This window comes from Acanthopagrus latus, chromosome 8 (assembly GCF_904848185.1).
Source record: "Acanthopagrus latus isolate v.2019 chromosome 8, fAcaLat1.1, whole genome shotgun sequence".
NCBI lineage: Eukaryota > Metazoa > Chordata > Actinopteri > Spariformes > Sparidae > Acanthopagrus > Acanthopagrus latus.
Window position 1 is genome coordinate 27814101 of NC_051046.1, and position 25040 is coordinate 27839140.

At 41.3% G+C, this 25040-nt stretch overlaps 2 protein-coding genes across 3 annotated transcripts; one reads left to right on the forward strand and one right to left on the reverse strand.

The window, feature by feature from the left end:
* The first annotated feature begins 436 nt into the window (after window positions 1-436).
* adat1 (adenosine deaminase tRNA specific 1) lies at window positions 437-9325 on the forward strand. Its single transcript, XM_037108168.1, has 9 exons — window positions 437-776; window positions 1613-1681; window positions 2082-2136; window positions 2254-2384; window positions 3142-3772; window positions 3909-4054; window positions 5729-5828; window positions 5949-6035; window positions 8946-9325. Exons 1-9 carry the CDS (start codon window positions 587-589, stop codon window positions 9076-9078), a joined length of 1542 nt encoding a protein of 513 aa, XP_036964063.1. The 5' UTR covers window positions 437-586; the 3' UTR covers window positions 9079-9325.
* Window positions 6824-24113, reverse strand: gabarapl2 (GABA(A) receptor-associated protein like 2). 2 transcript variants are annotated; one of them, XR_005076644.1, is made up of 5 exons: window positions 23908-24113; window positions 22599-22654; window positions 18881-19053; window positions 14083-14259; window positions 6824-6855 (listed from the first exon to the last, which is right to left on the reverse strand). XR_005076644.1 is itself a non-coding variant. In XM_037108170.1 (4 exons), the coding sequence occupies exons 1-4, from the start codon at window positions 23939-23941 to the stop codon at window positions 14145-14147; spliced, it is 378 nt and encodes a 125-aa protein (XP_036964065.1). In that variant the 5' UTR covers window positions 23942-24113; the 3' UTR covers window positions 11295-14144. The 2 variants fall into 2 exon arrangements, 1 of the variants encoding a protein (XP_036964065.1); XM_037108170.1 differs by lacking the exon at window positions 6824-6855 and having other exon boundaries at window positions 11295-14259.
* Window positions 24114-25040: the final 927 nt, after the last annotated feature.

Sequence of the window (25040 nt, forward strand, 5' to 3'; positions counted from 1 at the left end):
ACCTGATCACCGTGTTTAAAAAGAACAACCTTTGAACAAGAGAAGTTGTCCTCAGTATGTCTTGAGAGAAGCTCAGAAAAACAACATGTTGTTAAAAGTAAAGAAACTGACTCTGGATCCAATACACATTTAGATTTAACAGGTTATAGAGAGTGTGACTGCTGCCACAGATCCCACTACAACGCAAATATTAATAACACAACTTCTCCACTCTACAACACATTTTACTATCAATACACATTGTGTGGAATATAGCATAGGATAAGTTTTTGTTTTTTTTTTGTCTTTCTACGTTTTCTTGAATGTGTGAATTGTGAATTACATTTATACTAATATAATGCCTGCTAAAAAGGATACTAGTACAATTTTACAATTAATGCATGAATTATCAAATATACCGTTTAAGGACCTTTATTGTGAAAGTACAGACTTCCTTGGTTCGGCCCGGAAGTAACTGCCCGGTCTTCTCGAGGTTCCTCCAAGCAGCCCATCCGGCCGAAGCTTGTCAGCACAGCGTGTAGATTTAGTTGAGGCGACAGTGTGACTATTTAAAATATATTTACCGTTAACTGAAGTTGCATTTGTAATGCCCGTCAGCCTCCACTCACACTCACACGGCCCCGTCCGGTGTAACATGGTCAACGCGGATGAAGTCGCCAGGTTGTGCTACGAGCGTTTCGACCAACTTCCCCGGAGAGGGAAGCCTGAGCCGGGCAGAGAGTGGACCCTGCTGGCCGCTGTGGTCCAAGTCACCCGGTGTGCGAACTCTGACACAGGTTGGACAGCGGAACGAGCTACAGCTGCAGCATCCTCTACTGATTTTGCCTTGATGTAGTGAGAGGAACACATACTACATTGTCACAAAAAGCATTCGTGAAGTTTGTATCTGTAATGAGATTATTCTAGGTCTTCTGAAAATATGAACACATCTGCTGGATCAGAAATGTATCACTTCTGATGTGTGTTTGGGATCATTGACCTGTTGGAACACCCAGCTGCACCCAAGGGCCAATCTTCTGACAGATGATTTGAGTTTTTCCTGAAGAATTTGGAGATAATCCTCCTTCTTCATTAATCGATTTACTGTCTTTAAGCAGCAGATCAACTGACAGAAAAACAGCTGACAGCAGGTGGGGTGTTCCTGGGGTTAAAGGCCTCAACCTCTGTCCTTCAAACATATATATCTGCAACAACATGCTGGAGTTTTCCTCCAGGAGGTTTTTTTCTTTTTCAGTGTCATCCGCAGCACACTTCAGTTGAGCTTTAAGGATCAAGTCCTTCTTTCTTGCACGCAGCCTCTCAGCTAAAACACACTTGTCAGTGGGCACTGACACGCGTCTTCCAGATGCTTCTAATTCATTGCAGGCTTTGCGTTTGGTGTTTTTTGGTTGACTCTGGGCCGTCCTGACCAGTTTTCTCTCAGATCATGGCAGTGACGCAACTGTACCATGCACGACTGTAGACACACAAATGAGAATTCAAAGCCCACGAAGCATGATATGAAAATGTGTTGAATATGAAGACAAATGTGAAAGTACAAAGACAGAAAATGTCAAGAAAATGACATTGTAATGACATGTTTTGTTTTTTTTTTTCTTTTTCCCTTTTACAGATAAAATGGAGGTTGTTTCTCTGGGAACTGGGACCAAATGTATCGGACGCTCTGCAATGAGTCCCAAAGGTGTGTTGTCTTGATCGTGGTCCTCATTTAGTTGCTGAAGAATCAGTGAGTCCATCATCCATACATGGAGTATTTATTGGCAGCCCAACCAAATAGATCTTCATCCAGAAAGTATATTTTTTGTGTTTTTGTTCCATCTGTGCACAGTTCAATGTGCTGTGCACACATGGATTAAAGAAATGTAAAGTATCTTCCCTAGAAAGAAGCTAGTGGGTACAGTGTTGTTTTGCAATCATCTTTCAGGACCTCCTATCATAACAAAACACTTCTCAACTTGTGGAGAGCACTGACTATAAAAGTCCATCGTCAAAAGCATAATTAAAATATTGTCTTAATTTCTGAAAACAGACATATCAGTGTTTTTATGTTTTTTTTTTTTTTTATTCTGTCATCTGCTTAGGTGATGTGCTGAATGATAGCCATGCAGAAGTCATTGCCAGAAGGGGGTGTATCAGGTGTGTAATGGTATTAGTCTTTTGAGTGTCCCTAGTAGCTGCCACAGTAACTCCACACTGACAGTTGAACATTTAATATGAGGTTAAACTCTCAGCGTGTTGTGTGTGAAATTGCAGGTACCTGATCCAGGAGCTGCACAGAGCTGTGAGTTGCAGGGACAGCTCTGTGTTTCGTCCGGCAGATCAGCAGGGCAAGTGGAAGCTTCAGCCGGGCGTTTCCTTCGTCTTCTTCACCAGTCACACTCCCTGTGAGTCCAGTAGGCTCCCAGTGTGCCTGACTGGCTGTCTGCGTCACAGTGTTTGTTTAATGGGGCCACCGGTAATTTACATAGAATAATGGGTTTAAATCAAGCTATGTATTTTGTCATGTGCAAATGTGTTGCACTTTAGATATATTTATTTTTTCTGTGGAGTAGTGCAAGATTTATCTATGAACCCAGAGTTTGTTTGGTTTTTTTTGACATTCTATATGATGTTTTCTTCTTCTTTTTAATCGGGCACATGTGACCAGGATCCTCACATCTTTCTTCGCAGTTTCTGTTTATTGCAGTTACTAAAAAGAAGAGACTTTGAGTCTGCCATGTTGATGTTGGTTCTGTGTCGGGGACTTTTAATGTAGTCAGACAATCTCGGTACCAAAATATCAGTTAGCGCTGCAACGGTTAGCACGATAATCGTAGCATATTAGCCAGTCGGAAGAAAGTGACTCGCCAACTATTTTGATTGACAGTTGATCCCTTCAGCCATTTTTCAAGCATAACTGTCAAACATTTTCTGATCCCAGACGTCTCTTTGTAATTTATGATAGTAGTGGTAGTTGTAGAGTCTCAGAGTTTTGAACAGTTGTTTTATGACATTTTATAGATACAACTAATCTATAACTAATCGATAAAGATTTAAAATAATCTGAAGAATACTCAATACTGAAAATAATCTTTTGTTGCATCCCTGATTAGCCATATCTCATCCTTCACAAAGGTATTGCTCAACTGTGTGTATTACCAGGTGGTGACGCCTCCATCATCCCTATGACTGACAGGCAGTCTCAGCCCTGCCCTCCTGTCACAGCTGTAAAGGAACACGAAGAAGCCGATGGAGGAGGAGTCCTGAAAAGGAAAGCAGAGGAACCAGGTGAAGGGAAGAACACTAAACTTCCACGTCTTGAGGACCAGGAGACAGAGGGAGAGGACAGAAGAGACCCCAAACAATCCTTCTGTTCAAATGCATCCAGAAGCGACGCTCTGTCACAGAGTCCTGCTGCAGAAACACCTCAAACTGTCTCGCAAGTTGCAGCATGTCTTGATAGAAGATGTAGAGGCCCCTCCGACAGTGCTGGACTGCACCCTCAGGTCCCAGACGTTCATAGAACGGGTGCCAAATGTGTTCCGGGTGGCCCAGCGGACCCTCTACGCCCTGGCATAGGGTACCACAGCGCAGGGGTGCTCAGGGTGAAGCCTGGTCGGGGAGAGCCCACTTTGTCCCTCTCCTGCAGTGACAAGATGGCCAGCTGGGGGGTGCTGGGCTTCCAGGGCGCGCTGCTGTCCCACTACCTACAGGAGGCGCTCTATTTCAGCACTGTGGTGGTTGGCAAGTGTCCATACAGCCAAGAAGTGACGCACAGAGCTTTGGTCACAAGGTGAAGAGTGATGAGCCAATTGATGAATATGATTTCAAATGCGATATCTCTGAGTTTAATAGTGTCGATCAGTGGGCTTTGGGAAATGACTGTTATTGATTATTAGACTCTGTTTGATTCCTCTTGTGTTTCCCAGGTGCTCCCATGTGTCCGCCCTCCCAGCTGGTTTCTCTGTGTGTCCACCTGTGTTGTTCCAGTCCAGCCTGGAGTTCTCCTTTAGCCAGGGCCAGACCGAGCTTCAACACAAGGACGGGCAGGGACGAATCTCCCCCTGTGGGGCAGGTAGGATAGTCTCTCAACACCCATGTTGTATTTATGATAGGAAACTGAAAGATACAACTGATTTTGTGCGTGAAAACCAAACAAATTCAGCCCAGTCACATCAGCCGAAGTCCTAGCTCACGGTTATTAAGGTCATTACAAGGAACTCATTTTTTGGTGATTCTGGCCCCTGTGGACAGAAGTGACAGTGTTTCCCCACCTTGTTTCTATACATTTTGATCTGCTAGTGCGTGAATTTGTTTTGAACATGAGAGAATGAAAGAAAGATGCAGCATACATTTAATACTTGTTCAGTTTTTAAACAGTTGGAATCTGACCTGATGACAGTCTTTAAGAATAACTATAGTAACCCTACAGAAAAAGCCAATCTTCACACTCATGGTAATCATGGAGGCATCAGATTTAAACTGAAACAGTGTCACACCAGTCAAAGGCTCCTTTTTGTGTATTTACATGTGATATGATGTTGTGTTGTCATTGTCAGTCACAAAACTGTGGTTCAACCCGTATGACTTTCACTCTGAAATGATCCAACCGTCTGAGGACGTGAACACTCACAAGTAAACCACAGAGTCTTGTCCACTGATGCCGTGTGGATGGTGGAGATAATCAAAACCAGCACAGCGTGTTTCGCAACATGTTTTACAGATGCCAGTTTGCGGAGTTAGCTTTTGAATCCTCTCCCCTTTTCTCCTGGAGACCTGGCATTGATATTGTGAGAGCTGATAACTGTTAGTGAACTGAAGTATATTTACAAGGATCTGGGAGAATAGAGCTCTTTGTCTGCTTTGGTTTAATTGTTTTTATTATTGTGAGTTTCTGAAATATTTTTTGTTTTGCAAAGTGTGACCATTGCTTAGTCTCTTAACCCTTTACCCCCCCCAATTGGGGGACCTTGGGGTTTTTAACCCTAACCCTAACCCTAGGAAATTGACTTGGGGCTTAAAAGGTTAATGCTGTTTGTATCTGTTATTATATGACAATGTTATAATGCTGCCCCCTTGGTGAGGGGCTGGTTCTTCTAAGCAAGTCCAACCAAGTCTGATGCTCTTTGGGTCACCCGTCTTCACTGACCCAATCGTTGGTCATTCTAGATGACTGGTAGCTGGATATCAACCGACTGTAGTGGTATTCAGTGGCTTCATGTTGTTTTTCAGCTGCTGTGATGGAATAGAACTGTAAAAAGTAACAACACTGTCAAGAATGAAAGATTCTTGTGATGTGATTTGTGAACTTAGTATTTATCACCCACTCAGGACCCTCTAGGATGACGACTGTGGGTTTCCAGTGATCTGATTGGTCAGATGTGCTGCACAGCTAACCATGGTGATCTTTCTCAGTTCAAGTAAACAAACGTTGTGATACCAAAAAACTTCAACCTGCAGAGTGTGACTTTTACATATCAATGAGGGTTTGTCACATTTAAGCCAATATCAAACAAGTTCACTTCTTAATTGCAGCATACCTCATTTTAGGGGAGACACACGCATCACAAAGTTGGATATATGTGCAAAAACCGAGATCATTCATTAACTTTTTTCCCAGAAGTCATCAGGGCTTCTAATGTCTACATCATGAGTTACAGATTCACCATGAAAAACAAAGTACTTATATTGTGATTTTTTGGTGGTTTATTTGAGTGTCTTTAGTAAATACAGTCCACATGTGTTACAGCCATCAGCTGGTGTAATGTGCCCGAGCAGCCAATAGATGTCACTGCCAACGGCTACAAACATGGAGTCACCAAGAAGGCTTTAGGCACAGCTAAAGCCAGGTAGAGCCAACAAACACTCATCATAACTGATGATATAAAGGAGAAACTGCATGTTATCTCTATACATTAATCATGTATACCAAATGTAAGTGACAGATATGCATGTTTGTGCGTCTTCAGGTCTCTTCTGTGTAAACTGGAGCTTTTCCACGTCTTTCTGTCTCTGGTATCGGCCACTGACCCTTCAGCACTTCCCAGCTCTCTCAGGTAACAGACAATAGGCTCTTTGATGATCTCTCTGTGGTTTTAAGCATCTGATCAGCATAAAACACTCGTGAAGATCCCCAAACCATGCCTGGCTTTCATCAGTTTGTCCTTTTTGGTAACTCTTATCTCATCTGCTGCTGAAGTATGTCAAATCGACAGCAGTGAGACGGATAACAAAAACAGCAAGCAAATAATGTATCACAGTCACAGCATTAGAAAGACTAAATGTAACTGGCATTTGCATGCACAGGTTTATGTTTTAAGGGTCTGGTGTTTTTCTTCAAGGAGAACTCATTTAAAGGAACAATTCACACAAAGTAAAAATTCATAAAAGTCATAATCTACTCACCCCAATGCTGATGGAAAGTCAAGTGAAGGTTCGTAGTTCATTAAACGTTTCATGGCTGTTAAACAGCATTGCAGCATTCTGCCGAACAGCTGAAGCAACTGGAGGCTTGTTTTGAAACATTAAAACAGCAACCAAGAACAAAAATGTTTTTCGATTTTTTTTGCTATGAAGCTCCAGAAATGTTTCACCCGACTTCACATTGGCATTGGGGAGTAGATAATGACTGGAGTTTGCTTTTTTTGGATGACCTGTTCCTTTAATGAATGCACTGAAAGCTTCAATCTAGTCACAGTAATATCTGGATAATTAAAATAAACAAGAGAACACAGAGTAATGAAGAACTCATGAGTTCTGTCTGTTTTTTGTACTGGACCACACCATTTCCCACTTTTCCTAAGAGTATAGGGTATCACATAGCTTGCTGAGATTACACCAAACATGGTGTGTGTGTGTGTGTGTGTGTGTGTGTGTCTTTGTATGTGACATTAGTGCTCACATTTCAATGTTCGTGAATGTGTGTTTGTGTGCTGGTGGCTGAGAGAACGGAGAACAGTGGTCCCTCTGTTTTATCAGAATTTTAGCAGATAACCTGATCCCAGCCCAGTCCATCCTAGCCAACACACAGGTCCACTGAACACTGAACTTACACACAGAGAGACAGTTATTCACCCAACAACACCATTACAACATTATCTGCAATGACAGTGGTATGTCTGGTGACAAGAGATAACTGTGGGATCAGGGAGAGGCCACATGTCTGAGTTTTGTTTCTGATAGGACATCAGTCTTTAAGTTGAAGCATTTGGCTATTGACATCCAAACTGCACCACATAATCTGCATAACAGTTACTCTCTTACTTACCCTACTTACTTGTGGGAATCTCACATTTATTATTATATTATTTGTTAATGCATTGCAATATTTTTAGACTATAACACAATGCATGAATTATATTTGAAATATTCTCAAAAGCACTTCATAAATGCTAGGACTGGCCAATAATCTGACCTAATATCTTGATATCAACTTTATATGAATGACTGTTGTTACGTGATGATGATATAGTGATAAAAAAACAACAAAAAAACATTAGTAATGTGAATTAGAGTGACTTAGTTGGTAAAGAAAAGTGTTAGACCAGTCTGGTAAGTTTTGAAAATGAAATCACTTGACTGCAGCCTTTCAAACCAGGAACAGTCAACACTTTTGCCATATCACCATATAATGACGTCCAAAATCTAAGACCATACTTAGTCTAATATCAGGACAACAATATACATATATCAGCCACAACATTAAAACAACCTTGTTAGTGTTGTGCAGGCTCCCGTTGTGCAGCCAGAACAGCTCTGAATTGTCAAGGAATTGTCATAAGACCTCTGGGGGTGTCCTGTGGTATCTGGACCTGAGACTTTTGTTGTAGATCCTTTGGGTCCTGTGTGTTGGGGGATGGGATCATGGATCAGATTTGTTTCAGCACATCCCACGGATGCTCATTCAAATTAGGATCTGGGGACCAATTTGGAGGCCAGGTCAACGCAAATCCGTACAAATGTGGATAAAGGGAAGGGCTTAGGATTTTTTCTACTCCCTTTAACATTGTGAGATAATTAATAATTTTGTAAATTGCTCAGGGAATAATGCATGGATCTTGATGAAAATAATTAGGAGTATTTAGTTGGCTGCTACCTTTGAGTGAGTACAACTTGATGCAGATCCTAGACCTGGTGAGCTCAAATTATGGTTAAGCTGTTATCAGGGCTTTAAAATGTAGAGTGATAAGGGGGATTGTGTTTGATATTTGATGAGGCTTGGCTGAATGGGACTTTTGCCTGTTGTGATGGCTGCCTCTCTCTCTTCATGCCTCTCCTGCCTTGTCTCATCGTCCCAAGAGTCAAAGTCAGACCTGCTGTAAAAGCACAGTCTTCAAACTGACTTCCGTCGGTCCTTGAGGCAGTGGGCAGTCGCCGCCGTGTTTATTCTCAGGCTGCTAAACCTGGTTGAGCTGAGCCATGTTACCCATGGTCATGGTGACTCCATGGTGACAGCTAGCAAAGGGTAGCCGTTGATACTCTGGTGATACACTGCCCCATATGTTTTTGGAGCTATCTCCAAATTCTGTACCTTGCAAGGCAGGTGGATTCGCAGGTATGTAGCCTCAGCAATCTGCCACGCCAGCCTTTAAGCTGTAGGCTTGTTGTTGGTCAAAGGATGATCAGACCAATCAGCGTCCTTTGAAGAATTGGAGGCAGCAAGCAGCAGACGGACTTTGGATGTGATGGCAGCGAGAAGCGACTGCTAGCCTGTAAACAGTGGCGGCCCCTGGGTTAGCGTGGATGCTGCCATAGCGGCAGGTTTACATAAAATACGTTTCCAAACATTTCCTCGCAGCTCCTCTCCAGATGGATTTGTGAAAGTAACCATCTGGCATGTCAGGTTACCAAGTTCTGGCCATGTCTTACAAATTACACGTTTTAAATAATCATGTAAGCATTATATATACAAGTGTAATCATTAAGTGGGGTTTCCACTCATACTCCTCTTGTGTTTATTTCTTCAGGAGAACAGAATTGCAGACCTACTGGGACTACAAGCAGGCATCTGAGTCATACCAGCAGGCCTGGCAGCAGCTCCACAGCCAGGCGTTCCCTCTGTGGCCCCGCAGTGACAGAGCTCTCCTTCTCTTCCACTGAAAGCACACTCTCTCCAGCTGAAATATCATTATCAAGGTTGATGAAGAAGTGATTTTGTTGTGGAGCAAGAACCATGAGGTCACAGGTCAAATGAAATGCTGGTCTGTATTGTACTGTCTTTCCTAGAGCCTGTGAAACACACATTTCAAACTAAAGATGGCAGTAACATACTGGTAAACAAGACACACTCTGAGTCATGTTCATTATGTCACATTTTTAATAAAAGGACAAAAAGTTTGAGAGTCTTCATTTCCTAACCTCTGTTGGGTCAGCTGGTCAATCTGGATAAATATTATTTGACTATATTTGACTCTCCATAGTCCAGGATGTGACTGCTTGCAACAGCAGGACACCCAGCGCTGTCGTGCTGTTCAGAGGTCGATGACCCCTCCTCAGTGTCCTCAGATGATGCTTTTATTTTCACAATGTGTGTTACATGCTGTGTTAGATTCCCTGTCCTTGTTTGAACGCTCTCCCATAGTGTCTCCCTCCCACTAGCATTCTGCTCAGTTATGATTTTACATATACTGATCAGCCAAAGCATAAACACCACTGACAGGTAAACTGAATATCATTGACTGTATGTCTTAATACTGCAATGTTCTGCTGGGTCCTGGTATTCAGGTGGATGTTCTTTTAACACAGAACAACCATCTTAAATCTTGCTGAGTCCCGTGAATTTTAAGGTGGAACCTCCATGGTTTGGACTCGGTCCGGCACATTGCAGCTATGAAGGGGTGTGCTTGTTTTGCAGTGGAGTCTAGAGGTTTCCCAAGGTTTCCCAGCAGAATATTGACTAATCATATAAAGTTCTCTTGTCAGTGGTTTTAATGCTTTGGCTGATTGGTGTATGTGTCTAGTCATGCTGTGATGAGCAGTATACTTGAGCAGGGTGTTCTTACTGTGTGCGAGAACAGATTTCAGTCCTCTTGGACACTTAACTCACTCATACAAAAGACAAAGAATACGTTGAACTGAGGGACTGAGGATTATTGGCGTTACTGCTTTAGGTCAGCAGATTGCAGTGACGGGTAACGACCCAATTCAGCTCTGCTAATACTGAACAGCACGTTGCCGGTTATGACTATTAAGTCTTACATTGTGTATTTAATACCATTGTCAGTCCAGTGCTGTAGAGATTTGGGGGTCTTGGTTTTAGTGGTGACCAACGCCTCTAAGAATTGCTCCGTCTGTCGATCGCTCCACAATCAATGCCAACTGGAAAAAGGGGATGTGGCCAGTGGAGTGGCCTATAACAAAAAGGCACATGACTTATAAAACATAATCACATCACAGCATCTCTGTATCTCTTTCTGTTGGTCCATCCATTCATTGGTAAACAGAGTTGTGCAAAGCTTCGAGCGACTTTCTATGTAGGAGTCAGATTATATTCGATGGAGTTCAAGTATTACAAAACTAACAATGTTGACTTTATAAGGACACTATATGAAAAGCCAGTGGATCAACAAAGTGAACACAGTTCATCTTTTGGTTTATGTGAAACAAGTTTGATCAAATATTGGTTGAGATGTTGTACTCTGGACCAAAGAAGTGAACTGAGTAACTGACAGACTGACAGTTGTGTGCTCACATGTGTCAAAACTTTTAAAACGTTGCTCATAGTAGTACCTTTAATTTGATGAAGTGAAAGAGTATTAACATATAAAAGCTGCTGTGAGAGTTACTTTCTTATTGAAATAAGTGTTAAATAACTCTATAATATAACTCCAACAATAATCAATGTTATAGAGTAGTCAGTAACCCATGTCTCACCTTTTCGCTCGTTCAGTAAAAGAGGAAAGACATTTTCTAGTATCCCTGCCCACTTTAACCAGTCAGGAAAGAGAACTGCATAAATAGGCGGTCCTGTCTGCTCACGAACACACAGAGCGCAGGATCCTCCTGTTCTAGTTCCTACACCAGCACTGGCAGAACAGGGAAAGCAACAAATTTTAGCACTCCTGGCAACGTCTAATACTACCAAACAGGCCAAGTGTTGAAAAACACTTGCAAAAAAAGGGCAAAGACAGCTACCTTCAAAAGAAAGAAAACAAGAAAGAAAGAAAGAGAGAAAGAAAGAAAGAAAAAAAGAAAGAAAGAAAAGAGAGTCCTTCCAGTGAGGATACATGGAGAGAAGGAAGGTGATTGTTAACTGTAAAACTGACAGGAAGTAAACTAAAACAAACACTTAGAGCAGAACAAAAAAAACCTCCTACAATTCATTTGACATTCATTTTTATTGGTCAGGTCTTCAAGGTACCTCACCGTTCAATTATCTAAAATTCCTTTATGTCTAAGAGATATATTTGACAATCATACAACACTGATGACATAAAACAATGCTGAATATCTTAGCATTCCATCAATATATTACACATCTGCATAACATGTTGGAAAGCCTGAATGGGCTTTGTGGTGCACAAGTATGAATGCTTCAATAGGTCAAGTAAGTAAAGCGTGGATATGTCTTACTCTGAATCAGCACCAAAGACTACAGCCGAAACCAGAATGTCAGCTTCAGAGCTGTCTGAGTGAAGAGAAAGAAAGATGACAAGTGGTTCTCAGTTTCAAACCAAAATCTGAGAGATGAATTACATTTTGGTATATCCTGACCTTGGCCCATATAAAAACAAGGTATCATTATACACATGTTAAATATGTGAATGTAGTGTAAGGACTAGTAGTAACAATGACTTGTATTTTTATAATGCCTTTCAAAGTACCCAAGGTTGCTTAATTATTAACATGTGAAAGCACTGTGCACACTAAAGATAAACTTTCAGTGATTTTATTAACCAGCATTTCCACCGAGAGCCTTTTGTACGTACATTACTAAAACATGAACAAGATTTAATGGTCAGGGACAAGGTCAAACACTTCGTGTCTCCAAGAACATAATTAGTGATGTGTGACCTGCTTCCTGTTATTGTCGCAGGATGTGATTTCCTACATTTTCCGGAGTGCTCAAAGGATTTTTGCTTATCAGGGTTCTGTTTTGGTCTCCACCCGCTACTCAGAAAAAGTGTCCCTCATTAGCTGCTAATTTCACCAGCTATCGGCTAACTTTTACTTGTTGATTGTTGCTAAGCGACTAGAGTAAAGTTGGTTTAGCAGAGCTTTTTCGCTGAAAATGGCTGCCTGCCACTTCTGGGTTGATACGATTCGGGATTGTGGACCAGCAAGCCAAAATAATGAATTGAAAAACAGCACCAAGAGCAGTCAGTGTTACATGAGGAGGTAAAACGGCAGTGCTAGATAAACGTAGCAGCTGTGGACTGACGGTGAAGGCGAATTAAAGGAAACAATTCGCATGAGTAGAGCAGAAGGAGCTGTTTGCCAGCTAGTAGCCTGCATTTCTAAAACCTGCACATGAAGCGCTGCATTTTGAATTGTAGTGCGTGTAAAAAGGAAAGTTTTACTTTCATCCGTTGTCTGACACCTGTTTTTTAATTCAAAAAGAAACACATGCTCTACTATTCTAAATAGTCACGCTCTTATTGCGTTGTAGAGCATCAGATTGCATTCATGAATGCACTCATTGTCATGTAATCAATTGCTAACACAAAAATCTTTGTAACATTTTCGGTTCATTGTTCCCTTTAATCTGTACTGTAGAACATGGTTACTAGGTCCCACAATCTTTTAATCCGAGCCCATTATATTATGCACTTAGTTTATCTATTTTAGATCGATTTAAACAATGACATTAACATCATATTATGTTCCAATACAATTGAGCCTGACGTTAGAATTTTCATGTCTAAAACACTGTCAGCCAGGACAGAAGATCTGCCTCAGTAGCTTTTATTAACTTTTTTCCCAGCACATACTTTGACCTGTCATAGCAGGAAAGCGCAGATTAAATGAATAACACAAACAATGACTCCATTCCTTTTAGTAACCAAAAATGAAAGAGAAATATAGTCTTTATTAACATTATTTTTTTTGTTTGTTTGAAATGTCAATAAATGTTTCGCTGATGGCATTCTGGGAAGTGAAACCACTAACTGATCTAGAGGGTAGACAGAGCAGGTTAAGGAAGAATGGGTAGTGCAACACTATATCACTGAGTACCTCTTAGACACAGTGTCTCAGATTGATCATGTACCGGTAAAAAAGAAGAAACTGGGTGAGTTTGCTGTAATTTCTGTCTGTTGCCCTGTGACGACAACGTTAAATATCAAAACATTTTACTCAATAAACCTCCAGTAAATTGTTGGATATGTTTATCAGTTCAAAGAGGGTCATGGCTGACATTTGTTCAGCCAGCGTAATGTGCAAATACATAATGTCCATTCTGGCAAGCACTCAGTAACATCCCATGAACTGGTGCAGGTCCCTGAGCACCACCATGCATCATCTAGGTAGCATGACCTGCCTTCTTTCATATGCTTATATCTGCTCTCATAGCCTCTCGTGGCCATGAGAGGAAATTAAAGTTAAATACTCAAGTTTTTTTTATGCATGATATGAGTCATACAAATACATCCATAATGTGGTTAATGATTCTATTCACATGATTATAGGGGTTCTCTCTCACTTCATTAAAACACAAATATCAGTGACAACAAATCTGGACTGACAGAAAATGTAGCATGATTGGTCATGTGTGATGATTGTTGTGTGTGTGTATCAGAGCCTGAATTAGCTTCTTTTTTTTTTTTAAATCTAACTCTGGAAAATGAATTAAATCTGATGGGCCTATAATGTATGGTGATGTTTGTATGTTTGTTTTACGGCAGTGTTAAAGATATTTCTCTCCACAACTGACCTTGAAACAGTAAAAAGACCAACCATTAAGTGACGTGTTTCTTGACACTAATGGTCATCTGAGACTGTCAAAAAGAAATTAGAGGTTCTTTACTGTTTGAGTGTGGTGTGGTTCATTTTCCACCCTAGATGTCTAATTTTTATTATCAAAAACTGACCATAAACGTCTGTGCCAAGTGTGTAGGTGCATTACTTGTGTAACATTATACACCAGGAAATGTCAGGCCCTACTCTGTGTGTGTGTGTGTGTGTGTGTGTGTGTGTGTGTGTGTGTGTCACTAGTATTAAGTGAAGCATTAACCCCGTGCTGTATAAAAGGCCTTGTAACCAAAGGTGTTCTCTCCGCTGTAGGCCACGTAGAGAAAGCCATCCTCGTCCTTCTCCTTGTCGTACAGCTGGCCCATAGTCAGACTGCAACACACAGCAGAAACCAGATTGGGATTAGATGTCAATGTCAAGTAGAAGTGATTATATTTACATACGGGTTTGTGAAGATGCAAGCATCCAGTAGTGGTTATTTTTTGCTGATCAACAGAATTTCTCAGCTTTCTCTTCTAAAACCTGCAATACACATGCAACAGCGAAAACACACCCAATTTGTGAAATGCTGCAGGTTCAAAGCTGTATGTATTTTCCTCATCATTGAAGAACACAACACATACATACACATATAAGTAGTGAAGAATCATGTTAGGTCATGTTATTTCTATTACCAAAGTCTCTCAAGGCATCATCCAAACTGCTAATCGAGCTGAACTCAATGAATTACCGAGCATAGCAGAAAAGGCCAACTCCCAGCACCATGCGCACTCTCTCTCTCACCTGCACTCATGTCAGCCAGCTCCTGCTGCAGGCTTTTGTCTTTTGTTTGATTTCTGTTTTGTTTTGCATCACAACACCTTACACCTCACTGTTCACGCATCCACAGTTAACACCGCTGACGTTACTGACTGACACACCTCACATTTGCAGTTATTTCATCTGTTGTTTACTTTATTAAAATAAATACTTTAAATTCATTACCATCACCTGCGTCCATTCCCGTATCTGTCAAGGCCTAGGAGCCGGGTTATGACACTCCAAAACTATAGGGAGATGCAAAACCATTTACAGCTACTAACTATACTAGACTTGATACTCTTTGCTCTAGCTATCTTTGGCTGTAGCAACTTCCTGCCATCAGCAACTAGCTCTGTTAGCAGTGGAGTTTTGGCTTTTAGCTGAAGGAAAGTCTGTCTGCACAGCAACCTCAGACGACAGAGGGAATGACCAGGGTCACCCAGGCCCAGTCAACCGGCCTCCCAGTGAAGGTGGCTGGATGGCAGACTGGGACTGAACACAGCCTGACAGATGCCAGCGTGAAGACAGAGCATACAATACAGAGGTGATCTACAGTGACTCTAATCAGGAATGTGGCCACAAGACACAGCAGGCAGGACATGGATGGAGAGAAAGAGAAAGCAAGAGAGTCGGTCATCAGCAGCTGGCCAAAAGTATCGTGTAGAGCCAGAATGATTTCACGTCTTAGTCTGTAAATTGATGTTTTATTTCGACCACACCAGAGCTGATTGTGGAAAGACAAATTTATTTTGTTGACGTGATGTGTGTTTTATGATGATTTAATAAAACAATAAAGTTTGTCTCACCCCAGTGAAAAAGAGAAAGTTGAAATGGGACAGTGTTCTTTTTATTAAGGAAAATAGCTGTGAAAATATTTCCTATTTAACTAATGTGTTAAAAGGTTAATACCCTTTAAAATGATCAATAGAGCATACTGGACTTCCTCTAGATCAGTGGTGTCAAACTGATCCAGTGGCTGCAGGTTTTCATTCCAACCAAGCAAGAACACACCCGATCCAAATCAGGCGTGTTTCATTCCAACCAAGCAAGAACATTCTCTATCCTTGTCTCTGCTGGGACACTTGAATGGAACAAAGCCATAGTTAATATTATCAGTGACAACTGGGCCTTTCCTAACAGTCTAGATGTCTGCTGTGGAAAAGGGCTATTCCCAAGTCTTCTTTTATATTGGTCTGTGTCCCAGATTTGAGGATGTCTTAGGTTTTTCAGATCTTCAGGTTTCAGGGGATTTAGAAGAGCTGTTTAAAGCCATTTGTCAGTTTTTTTACGTTTTGCTTTTTACGTCTCCATCTACCTCGGTTGTCTCGGAAAATGCTGCAACACTCTCTTGCTGCGAAGCTCCAGAAATGCAGAACCGCAAAACTTGACCCAACTTTTCATTGGCATGGGGGTGAGTAGCTAATGACTGAATTTTTTATTTTTGGGCAAACTTATCCTTTAACATTTGTGCTTTCAGTCAGAGGGGACATTACATCCAATAGATCCATTCTCATGTTTAAATAGGGCACAGTATTTTGGAATTTCGTTCCAGAGTGTCATAAAACTTGGAAAATAGTGTGAGACATGTTACCAGGTAAGGAGATCAAGCATTAGAATAAAGAAGTGGTGACGGTAGTACGGTAATATTTCATGGGGCGTATGAGGTCAAGTTGCAAAGTGGTCGGGGCATGACCTTTCACTCGAGGAAAAGTGAAGTAAAAACCCCCCAAAATACCCTCATGGTCAGTAGCCTACTGTTTGTTGCTGGGGATAAATGTCAACTGGCATTCATTTGACATTTATCCCTAAGCACCCCTGACTAAGAGGTAGCAACTAAGGACTTAAAGTTGTAAATCTGAAGACTTTTGGCGACACCAGTGGTTAACATGTTTTACTGTGGTACAGCGTCTCTTTTCACAACACAGCCAAACAAAGTCTTTGTTTTAATACAGAAGCCAGTCAAACATTGTTGCAACTGTCATGTGATTTAATGCAGTGGATGATTTTACAATCATTTGCACATCTCTTTTTCTCATTACTATCTATGATTTATAGACAATTACTGTTGCATAATCTGTTTTGATGAGAATTAAATTAACAGTGTTTGATGAAACATTTCATTTCAAAATGGAACAGTGATGAAAATGTCGTGTTAAATACCGGTATATACCATGCTGAGATGCTTTGTGTGTGCCAGCACATCATTTTGTGTTTAAAAGTTTTTCTTAAATAAAACATTTTTAAAAATCCTTATTAAGACATATAAAATAAGACTGTTGGATGACCTATATGCATCATTTCCTGTGATTCCCTCATGAAAAGATTCTGCCATTACCAATAAAAATGACTCTCTATTTTCTACTATTTAGGTACATGCAAAAGTGCTGATGAAAAATAGAGAAAGTAAAGATTATAACTTTTAGGGGATTCTAATATTTCAGGGACTCCACGCTAGGTTTTGGAATGAAGAAATACAAAGCTGCAGTGTTTTTCTATAGGTTAGAAGGTAAAAGTTCGACATATCACATCACATCACAGCTGGATGAGGTCAGGTTTCGTTCTTTAGCGTGGCACCGTAGTACCATGCTAGGAACATATGTACGCCAGTTTTACATTTTGAATATTATCAGCACAATCACTGTGAGAAGCAGGTCAGATTCCTCAGATATACTACATGTTTTTAGAACACACCAGCATTTCAATAGGTATGAGTGTGAAATGAATCAGATTAGTGTAAATTGAGAGCACAGGTGTGGCTTCATGAGGCTCAGAGGGAGATTGATTACCCACGCATGAAGAGGTCACATGTTCCTGCTTTTCAGTAACACAGATGGACAGATAAACACAAATACTACACACAAATAGGAAGGTCAGACTTTAGCTTTCACTGCATGTTCATTTAAGGAAGCCAGACCCTTATAGTGCAAGATTTATAAAAAAAACAAGTAAATGTGGCTTAGAGCTAGATGATACTGGATATTTGAGGGCAGTACAGATATCAATATTTTGGAGGTGAAAAAATGCTGATGGCATGACATGATACTATCATAAGCAGCTTGTCAGTGCTCTGTTGTAGACAAACTATGAGATAGTGACATGGTTTTCTAAATCATCTTAAATCTCTTCAGTCGAGCAGTAAATCTGTCCTTCGTGTAGGTTAATATGTTAATATGTTTGATTTAGAGATGTTCACTGTACTATAATTTCAGAGGATGTAGCTGGTGGTGCTGTTGAATTCAATTGTGTTACAGATGTGTTTCTAATATTTTGTCTATCATCACTGATTTAAATGTGTTGGACGACATTTGAGAAATTCGGGGCTTCTTCAACTGGGTCGATGGCAAGTAGTCAAAATCTTGGATAAACAATCAATAAGGGGAGATGAGCTCAATTTATGTAGCTTGTTCATACTGTATCATTTGGCAAGAGCATTTTCATTACTCAGAAGCTGAATGCAGAAGTACAGCAGTGACTTGCTACCATCCAATAAAGAAAAACAGATCTCTATCAGTGTTTTCCTGTAAAAGGTTTAACTTTATAGACTTTTTCTTTGTTTATGTTACAACAATTTTCAGAATTCATTATTGCTACACACAAACTTGTCACATTATGACAAACATTTTTAATATACTGTTCATCTTCTTATAACATGAAATACGTGATGTTATAATGTGATAACGTACCGTGATAACATAAAACGGGTCATTGTATAATGTTATAATATTATGTGAATCTACAGTGCATTATGCCACAATGATGTAGTTTGATGATTGAAAACAGCAAACAATTTTGATTTAAGATTGAAGATTTCACTCCCTCACTGCACCTTACTTCAGGATCAGAATTCCGTTATTTGTCCTGCAAACTGGGGCATTTCTGTGTCGCAGAAGCCACAGGACAGTTATATTACAATAAACAATAATAATAGTAAAAGTAAACAATATACTAGAAGGTAAGATATAGAATAGACTTGTCTATACATAATATTGAATAATACAATATGAACAGTGTCATTGTAAACAGTGTGGCAGAGTATTGTTCTTGATAAATAATGAATATGGGTAGAGTTTTTATTGCACAGTGCACATGAGGTCTACTGGGAGCGGTGCTGACTGTAGAGTCTGACAGCAGCAGTCCACTATCTGACAGAGTCTTCCACTGTCACAGCTGCAGAATGAAGTGTTGCTCTCACCTGGATTGGGGAACAGTTTTGTCAACGAAGAGGAAGATGGCTTTCTCTGAAGGCAGCTGGATACGTTTCCTGATGATCCACATAAACTGGGCCACTGTGATGTCAGAGGGCACCAGGTACTTCCTCTTATCAATGTCCACTATCTGAGAGCCAGAAACCTTCTCCACAATCACCTGGAGCACACACAACAACAGAAGATTGGGCTTTTAACACTGTATGGTATGACAGTGGATTAAGCTCTCAGTACGCTAATATCCACAGCTGTTAGTATTAGTTGCTCTTTGGAGTTCACTGCTGTAAAATAACTTCTATGCCTGTTATTTGACATAAAAATATTGGTTTATCTGATCCTGATGAATTACAGCCAGACCTTGTTGGACTTGGCTGCTCTAGTCGATAACATTTCCGTTGCAAAATGTCACCGGTGTTATTGCTGAGTCTGACAAGTCTTACACGTCCTATTATGGCCACTTTGGGAACCTTGTTTAAGTTCAGTCTTAATGTAATATTATGGCTTTAGAAGTTGGTATGTCTAAGGTACTAACAAATAGTTACCTGTTGACACATCTAACAGGAACATTCACTGATTCCCAATACTGTTGAGCTACCATTTAGTATGTTCCAATACATAGTATATCCAATGCCGTATGTCATAAATACCAGGATGTCCTACTACATTTGGTAACCTTTCGTAGGAATCAAGCCAGAATGCTTTACTGGCTATTCTGACCCAGAATCCTCTTTAGTGAAGAGAATATGTGACACTGACTGAGCCACTGAGAAACATTGACAGGTGACAGCTCATTGGCTGCGTTCCAAACCGCATTCTTCTTCATTTAACTTTTTTTTGCTACAGGCTGCAGGGGATGTATGAGCTGGAGGGTTAGTCCGAGTCCAAGGCACAGTGTTGTAATAAAGCAACTGTCTCAACTGTACACACACTGCATGCAACAGTACATAACTTGTAAGGTTAGCTGCAGTACGTAATAAAATAATTAGAAATTGGAGAGTTTAGACCACCACCAAATACAAAAGTTGATTCTTTTGTTCTACAATGAGCAACCACTGTATATCGCTGGATATGCAGTAACTCCAAAACTATTAGAAGTGTGACAAAATATGGTTGTGCCTGGCTGAAGTTCAATTCAGTTTTAGGTCAGAGAGTGACTGGTTGCATGTTAAGTGTATATTCCTGCCTCCATAGCCACACCTTAGTATGGCAATGCCACAGTTGTACCGGTTCTGCCATGAAACTGCTGTCCTCTGATGCTCCATAAGAACTGCTTTCTGTACCAGGTTGGAAACACTACATGTGAAGGCTCCTGATCCTAAAACACAACCGCCCTGGCAGAGGTAAAAACTCTGCATTTCATTTGGAATGCAGCCATTATTGGTCATTTGGAGTCATCTCTCTGGCCACTGAACACATGTAAGTGAATTCACTCTCAATTTAGGTCAGATTTTTCCATTTCGTATAAGCCTGGGGGGAAATATTATCAGCGTAATGCTCCATTATATTCACCAGCTAGATACTAACTCCGTCTATCTGCCATTTGGTGCTGGGCAGATAGTCTATAGATGGGTTTTCCAGAGCATTTTTACTGAAATCAGATGCCTGCCGTGTCAGAAATGTGGATATGGTGAAAGCACTGGGACTCAAAATTCAAAACATTGAGATGAAACAAGCTACAACACTTCATTAAAGTGAGGGAAACAGTTGGGTGATAATTGTCAGTGGATTAATCCCAAGTGACCCCTTTCACGTGACACATTCATTTGATCCATTGTTGTCTGATTGTGTGTTCTTCCTGTTCCTCCCAGCAGTTATTTAACAGGTGCAGAATGGAAGAACTAGTTAAAGGGATTGAGTTTAACTGGCATTATCATCCACACAAAAGGCTCTTCGTCTAGGTTTCCTCAGATCAGCTAGTTCAACACCTTGTGTTGTCCACAACATCACTCTGTATGCAACAATGATCTGAGGTGTCAGTCTTCAGCACTGCAATATCCCCTTACTACCAGTGTGGCAGAAGAGGTGTTCAGAGCCTGGGTGAGAGAAATATCAAAAGACAGGGTCGGACCAGGTTTAGAGCCACAAATCAAATTCACAAATTCAATAAAGATTTTTGACAAACAGCTCACATGTAAGGAGCAGGTATTAGGTTTCCTTGTCAGAGGGTAGTGACTGACGGGGGTATTGCACTGTTTGCCTCTATAAACACTGGTTACCTCAATAAAAAGCCTATGGGATTTTTAAAAGCATTTTGGATTATTGCAGAAAATAATCTCTTTTTCTGCTCTAAGCAAACACAAGTTTGTGATAATTTCCAACAAGGTAATCATCATAAATTGACTGATTTAACCACTTTAGTGGTTTTTGAATTGTAGATGGAATCGCCAAAAGTAAAAAGCCAACATTAGGCTGTAAACAAACTATATCATAGTTGCATGACTGGGACCTTTGGTGTGGCTGTTCTTGTGTTGTTTGTACCTTTTGTACTGGCTGCAGCAGCCTCCTCTCTCACGCCAGCAGCTCATCTTAACATCAGCTCCAGCTTTAACACTCTGGTATGCTCTACACTCGCTGCCAGATGTTTTTGACTCCACAACGTGGTAGATGGCTGACTTACTCCTATATTTCACAGTGACTTTTTGCCTACATCTTTTTTTTATCTCATTCTCAGATCTAACCTTGGTTCTCCTGAGCCTCTCCAGTACTGGTTTACCTCCAAGACCTAGCTCCATAAGCCACCTGCCACCTAGCCTTCTGTGCCTCATTCCACCAGCGTGTGCTCTCGGGCCACAACTGACGTCCTGGTGAGTCCAGCAACCACTCCAGCTGACCCACAGCCTGAGCCTACACCTGCTCCCCTGTCTTCCACCTGCATTACACCTGTGTCTCCTGCTCCTGTGTCCCCACTGAGCCGCTGCCAACTCCCCTGTCAGCCCCACAACTCAACCTGCTACCACAACCTGAACCAGCACACACACACACACACACACACACACACACACACACACACACACACACACACACACAGTCTGGTTGCCTGGCCCAGTTAAAGGAATTGTGAGCTGTGGTTTCCCCAAAGGTTAACACACTGCCTGGCTGTCTCTTGAGTCAAGCATTGAGAATGAAGCCAACAAAGTCACGTGATCAGAGGTGGAGTAGGGCCGGTCTTTTGAGAGGTTTTCAAATGGAACAATACAATGATGAAAGATAGTATGATGCATCTATTCTGCTTTCCCTTTATAGATCCATGAGCTCTACAAGCAAAATAACCACGTGACAGGTTGGCAGATATCGTCACAGTCACAGTGAAATTGTAAAAACATCACTGTTTACGTGATAAGAAAAGGTTTATAATTAGTAATAGCAACATCTCAGTAAAAAGAAGAGGAGCAGAGATGAGGTGACCACTACCTGATGAGTCCTAAAGCAATTAACTCACTAAGTCATGAAGGCACTTAGGGAAAGTCGTGGAAAAGTTGTATTTTACAACAAGGTGAAAGTTAAAACTCAGATTCTCTGAATTCTATCCAAATCCTAATCCATCTCTCAAGTCATTACTACTCTCTCATTCTCTTCTTTCCAGTCGAAAACTGCCACTCACTCTCCCAGCCACTACTCCTTATCTCTTGACTTTCCGACACTCACTCCATGTGTAGCCTTACCCCCCATCCCACTGCTGAAAAACAACACCTCCCCCTCACTCACCGGTACTCTGTCAGGATATTTGTTGCGTATTTTGGCTGACTCCACACATCGGTGCTCTGAAAGAGAGACAGGAAACAAACAGGAAGCCAGAGATTAAAGGGATGAGTAAGGCCTCTTGAGAATCTCCTCTCGTGCCTTACTGCAAAATACGGCCAAGCCTAGTCAGATGTAGTGATCCATATGCAAGACCAAGGACAGCATGAACACTGGCAACAGCCTGGACAGAGAGAGGAGTGGACGTACAGGATGCAGTGTGATTATCATGGATCACACCAGGCCTTTATTTAGTTATACTAGTCATGTTAGTACCTATCATTATCAGAGAAGCAAGCGATAGTGCATCTATTTCTGCTGCACTTTGTGGGCAAGACCAGATGTAGCAGGCAGACACTGAACAGAGCGATGGGTGACGAGATGCGGTGGATCCATTTAGGCTCAACACGTTGCACGCCTTCATTAGCCCAGATAGGAGGCCTACTTCTGGAAACATCTCTACCAATCTGGCGGCAGCGTTTCTTTAAAAAGGAGACTTGTGGGACGATACGAACACAGAAGGTCAGAGATGCTGAGGAGGTTAAACAACAGCAAAATTATTTACCCCGACATCCTGAGTACACAGAGAACTTTGCGCCAAACACAATTCATAATCTGGAAATTGGATGTTTCCCTAAGAATCTGAAAATGTTCATATCAGTGTCACGTGTTTAAAGCCCTGGACCAAACACCAAGTAAACACTGTTCAATTTGGCATTCATCTAACACCCACTCACTACTTATTGCACTCAAATATGGTGCATTCTCTACATGCATTTCACTAGACGGTGGATGGGAAACACTGAGCAGTCAGAAGCAATGCACAAACTTCCTGTGTTGTCCAGAGCAAGTGCTTCTTGGCGGAGTAAGCTATTTTAACCACTACACTTGAACAGTGTGTTACCAAGGGTTTTCCACCAGGGGTTCACAACATTACATTGTCGGACTCTTAGTTGGAATTTAGCGATGAGCATGTCTGCACGCAAAATACAGACGCGTTCCGATGATGTTATGAATCAATCATGTGAGGTGAACCCGATGTTGACAGCGGTCATCTGACTTGCAGGGAGAACATGTTAGCATGCGCTGCAAGTCACGCAACGTTATTCATAATGGATCAACATCAGTCATTTTGCGGGCTGCGGTGACGAGCATGCACCTCTGAGCCTGTGTGCAATGATACGGCAAAATCGTCGCTGAGAGAGCAAAACTGAAAGGAGGGTGCATGACAGGACAAGAACATCTCTTGTTTCATAACAACCCAAACCCCTTTTACCGAGGGAATGGTCCTCTTTAAACATCCATTTCATCTTTGCTGGATCCCCGCACTGAGGCGTGATGGTAGAGTCGAAAGGCGGGCTTCTAAATGTGCCGATAATGTCGGCGTGATGTCCAAAAATCCACACAAAAGCGATCAAAACAAAACGTCAACAACGTCTCTCTGCCCGAAGCCTCCAACTGCCCGTCTAGCTGGAAGGTGACGTCACTGTCTGACAGTGGGGTGGTGGTAACGATGCTGCCTTCAAGTGCTCTCGGAAAGAATCGGTCCAGCCGGGAATTTATCCATCACATTCAATGCAGAGCGGCCCACATGCAGGGTACTCTTCTCAAGTAGCTCAATTTATTTGCCAAGACAAGAGTTGTGGAAGCATAAATAAACCATTTATAAAATAAATAAGTACAGTGTGCTTGTAAAGACATTAAGTACACCAATTATGTAGACATTTTACATTATTCTCATATTATCCGTTGTTTTGAAGACACTTGTTTGATCTGAGTTGAAGAGTTTTGGAGATATCGGCTGTAGAGATTCAGTTCCCTTGAACTATTTTCTTTCCATGTCACTGAACAAAAGAAGGAAGCACGTATTGGCTGGAGAAGAGGCCAGCAAACTAAGCTAGCCAGCTTTTAACAGCTCAGCTCAGAAGAATGCCTCAGTGTTTACACCCTGTGTTGTCTATGAGTGGAGGCACACTTCCCTCTGTGCGGTGACACAGTTTGCCGGTAAAGTCCAGTCGGAAGAAAACAGTTATATAGTAACCGGGTCATGATCTGTCAAAAAGAGAAATTGCTGTTGTGTTTTTTTAGATGTATTTTATTGGCACCACAAGCTGCCATCTCCCCTTAGAATATTGGAGGGATGGCAGACATCACTACATCTGTTATCAGATGTTTAACTGCCCGATGTAGTTCACACACAGAGAGCAGATAAGCCCATTGTGTATACTGCCTATGAAGAGTGGGAGTTGTGAAAGTTGGGGAGTTTGTAACTTGTGACTTGACAGACTGATTATTGAAGGGAGCGTTTTTCTTCCTTCATGATAAAGAAGAGTTAACATACTTTAGCGCATTTATGCAGAAGGTTCTTTCATCACACTTTGCATTCAATAGATATTTCCAAGCAAAGAG

Excerpts from the sequence above, each read along its gene's own strand:
- adat1 (XM_037108168.1), top strand. The coding sequence starts at position 587 with ATGCCCGTCAGCCTCCACTCACACTCACACGGCCCCGTCCGGTGTAAC. Across the intron at positions 2,385-3,141 it reads CTTCACCAGTCACACTCCCT|GTGGTGACGCCTCCATCATC; the intron begins GTGAGTCCAGTA and ends GTGTATTACCAG. Across the intron at positions 5,829-5,948 it reads TTAGGCACAGCTAAAGCCAG|GTCTCTTCTGTGTAAACTGG; the intron begins GTAGAGCCAACA and ends GTGCGTCTTCAG.
- gabarapl2 (XM_037108170.1), bottom strand. The coding sequence starts at position 23,941 with ATGAAATGGATGTTTAAAGAGGACCATTCCCTCG. Across the intron at positions 22,655-23,907 it reads TAAAGAGGACCATTCCCTCG|AGCACCGATGTGTGGAGTCA; the intron begins GTAAAAGGGGTT and ends TCTCTCTTTCAG. Across the intron at positions 14,260-18,880 it reads AAAACTGTTCCCCAATCCAG|TCTGACTATGGGCCAGCTGT; the intron begins GTGAGAGCAACA and ends TGTGTGTTGCAG.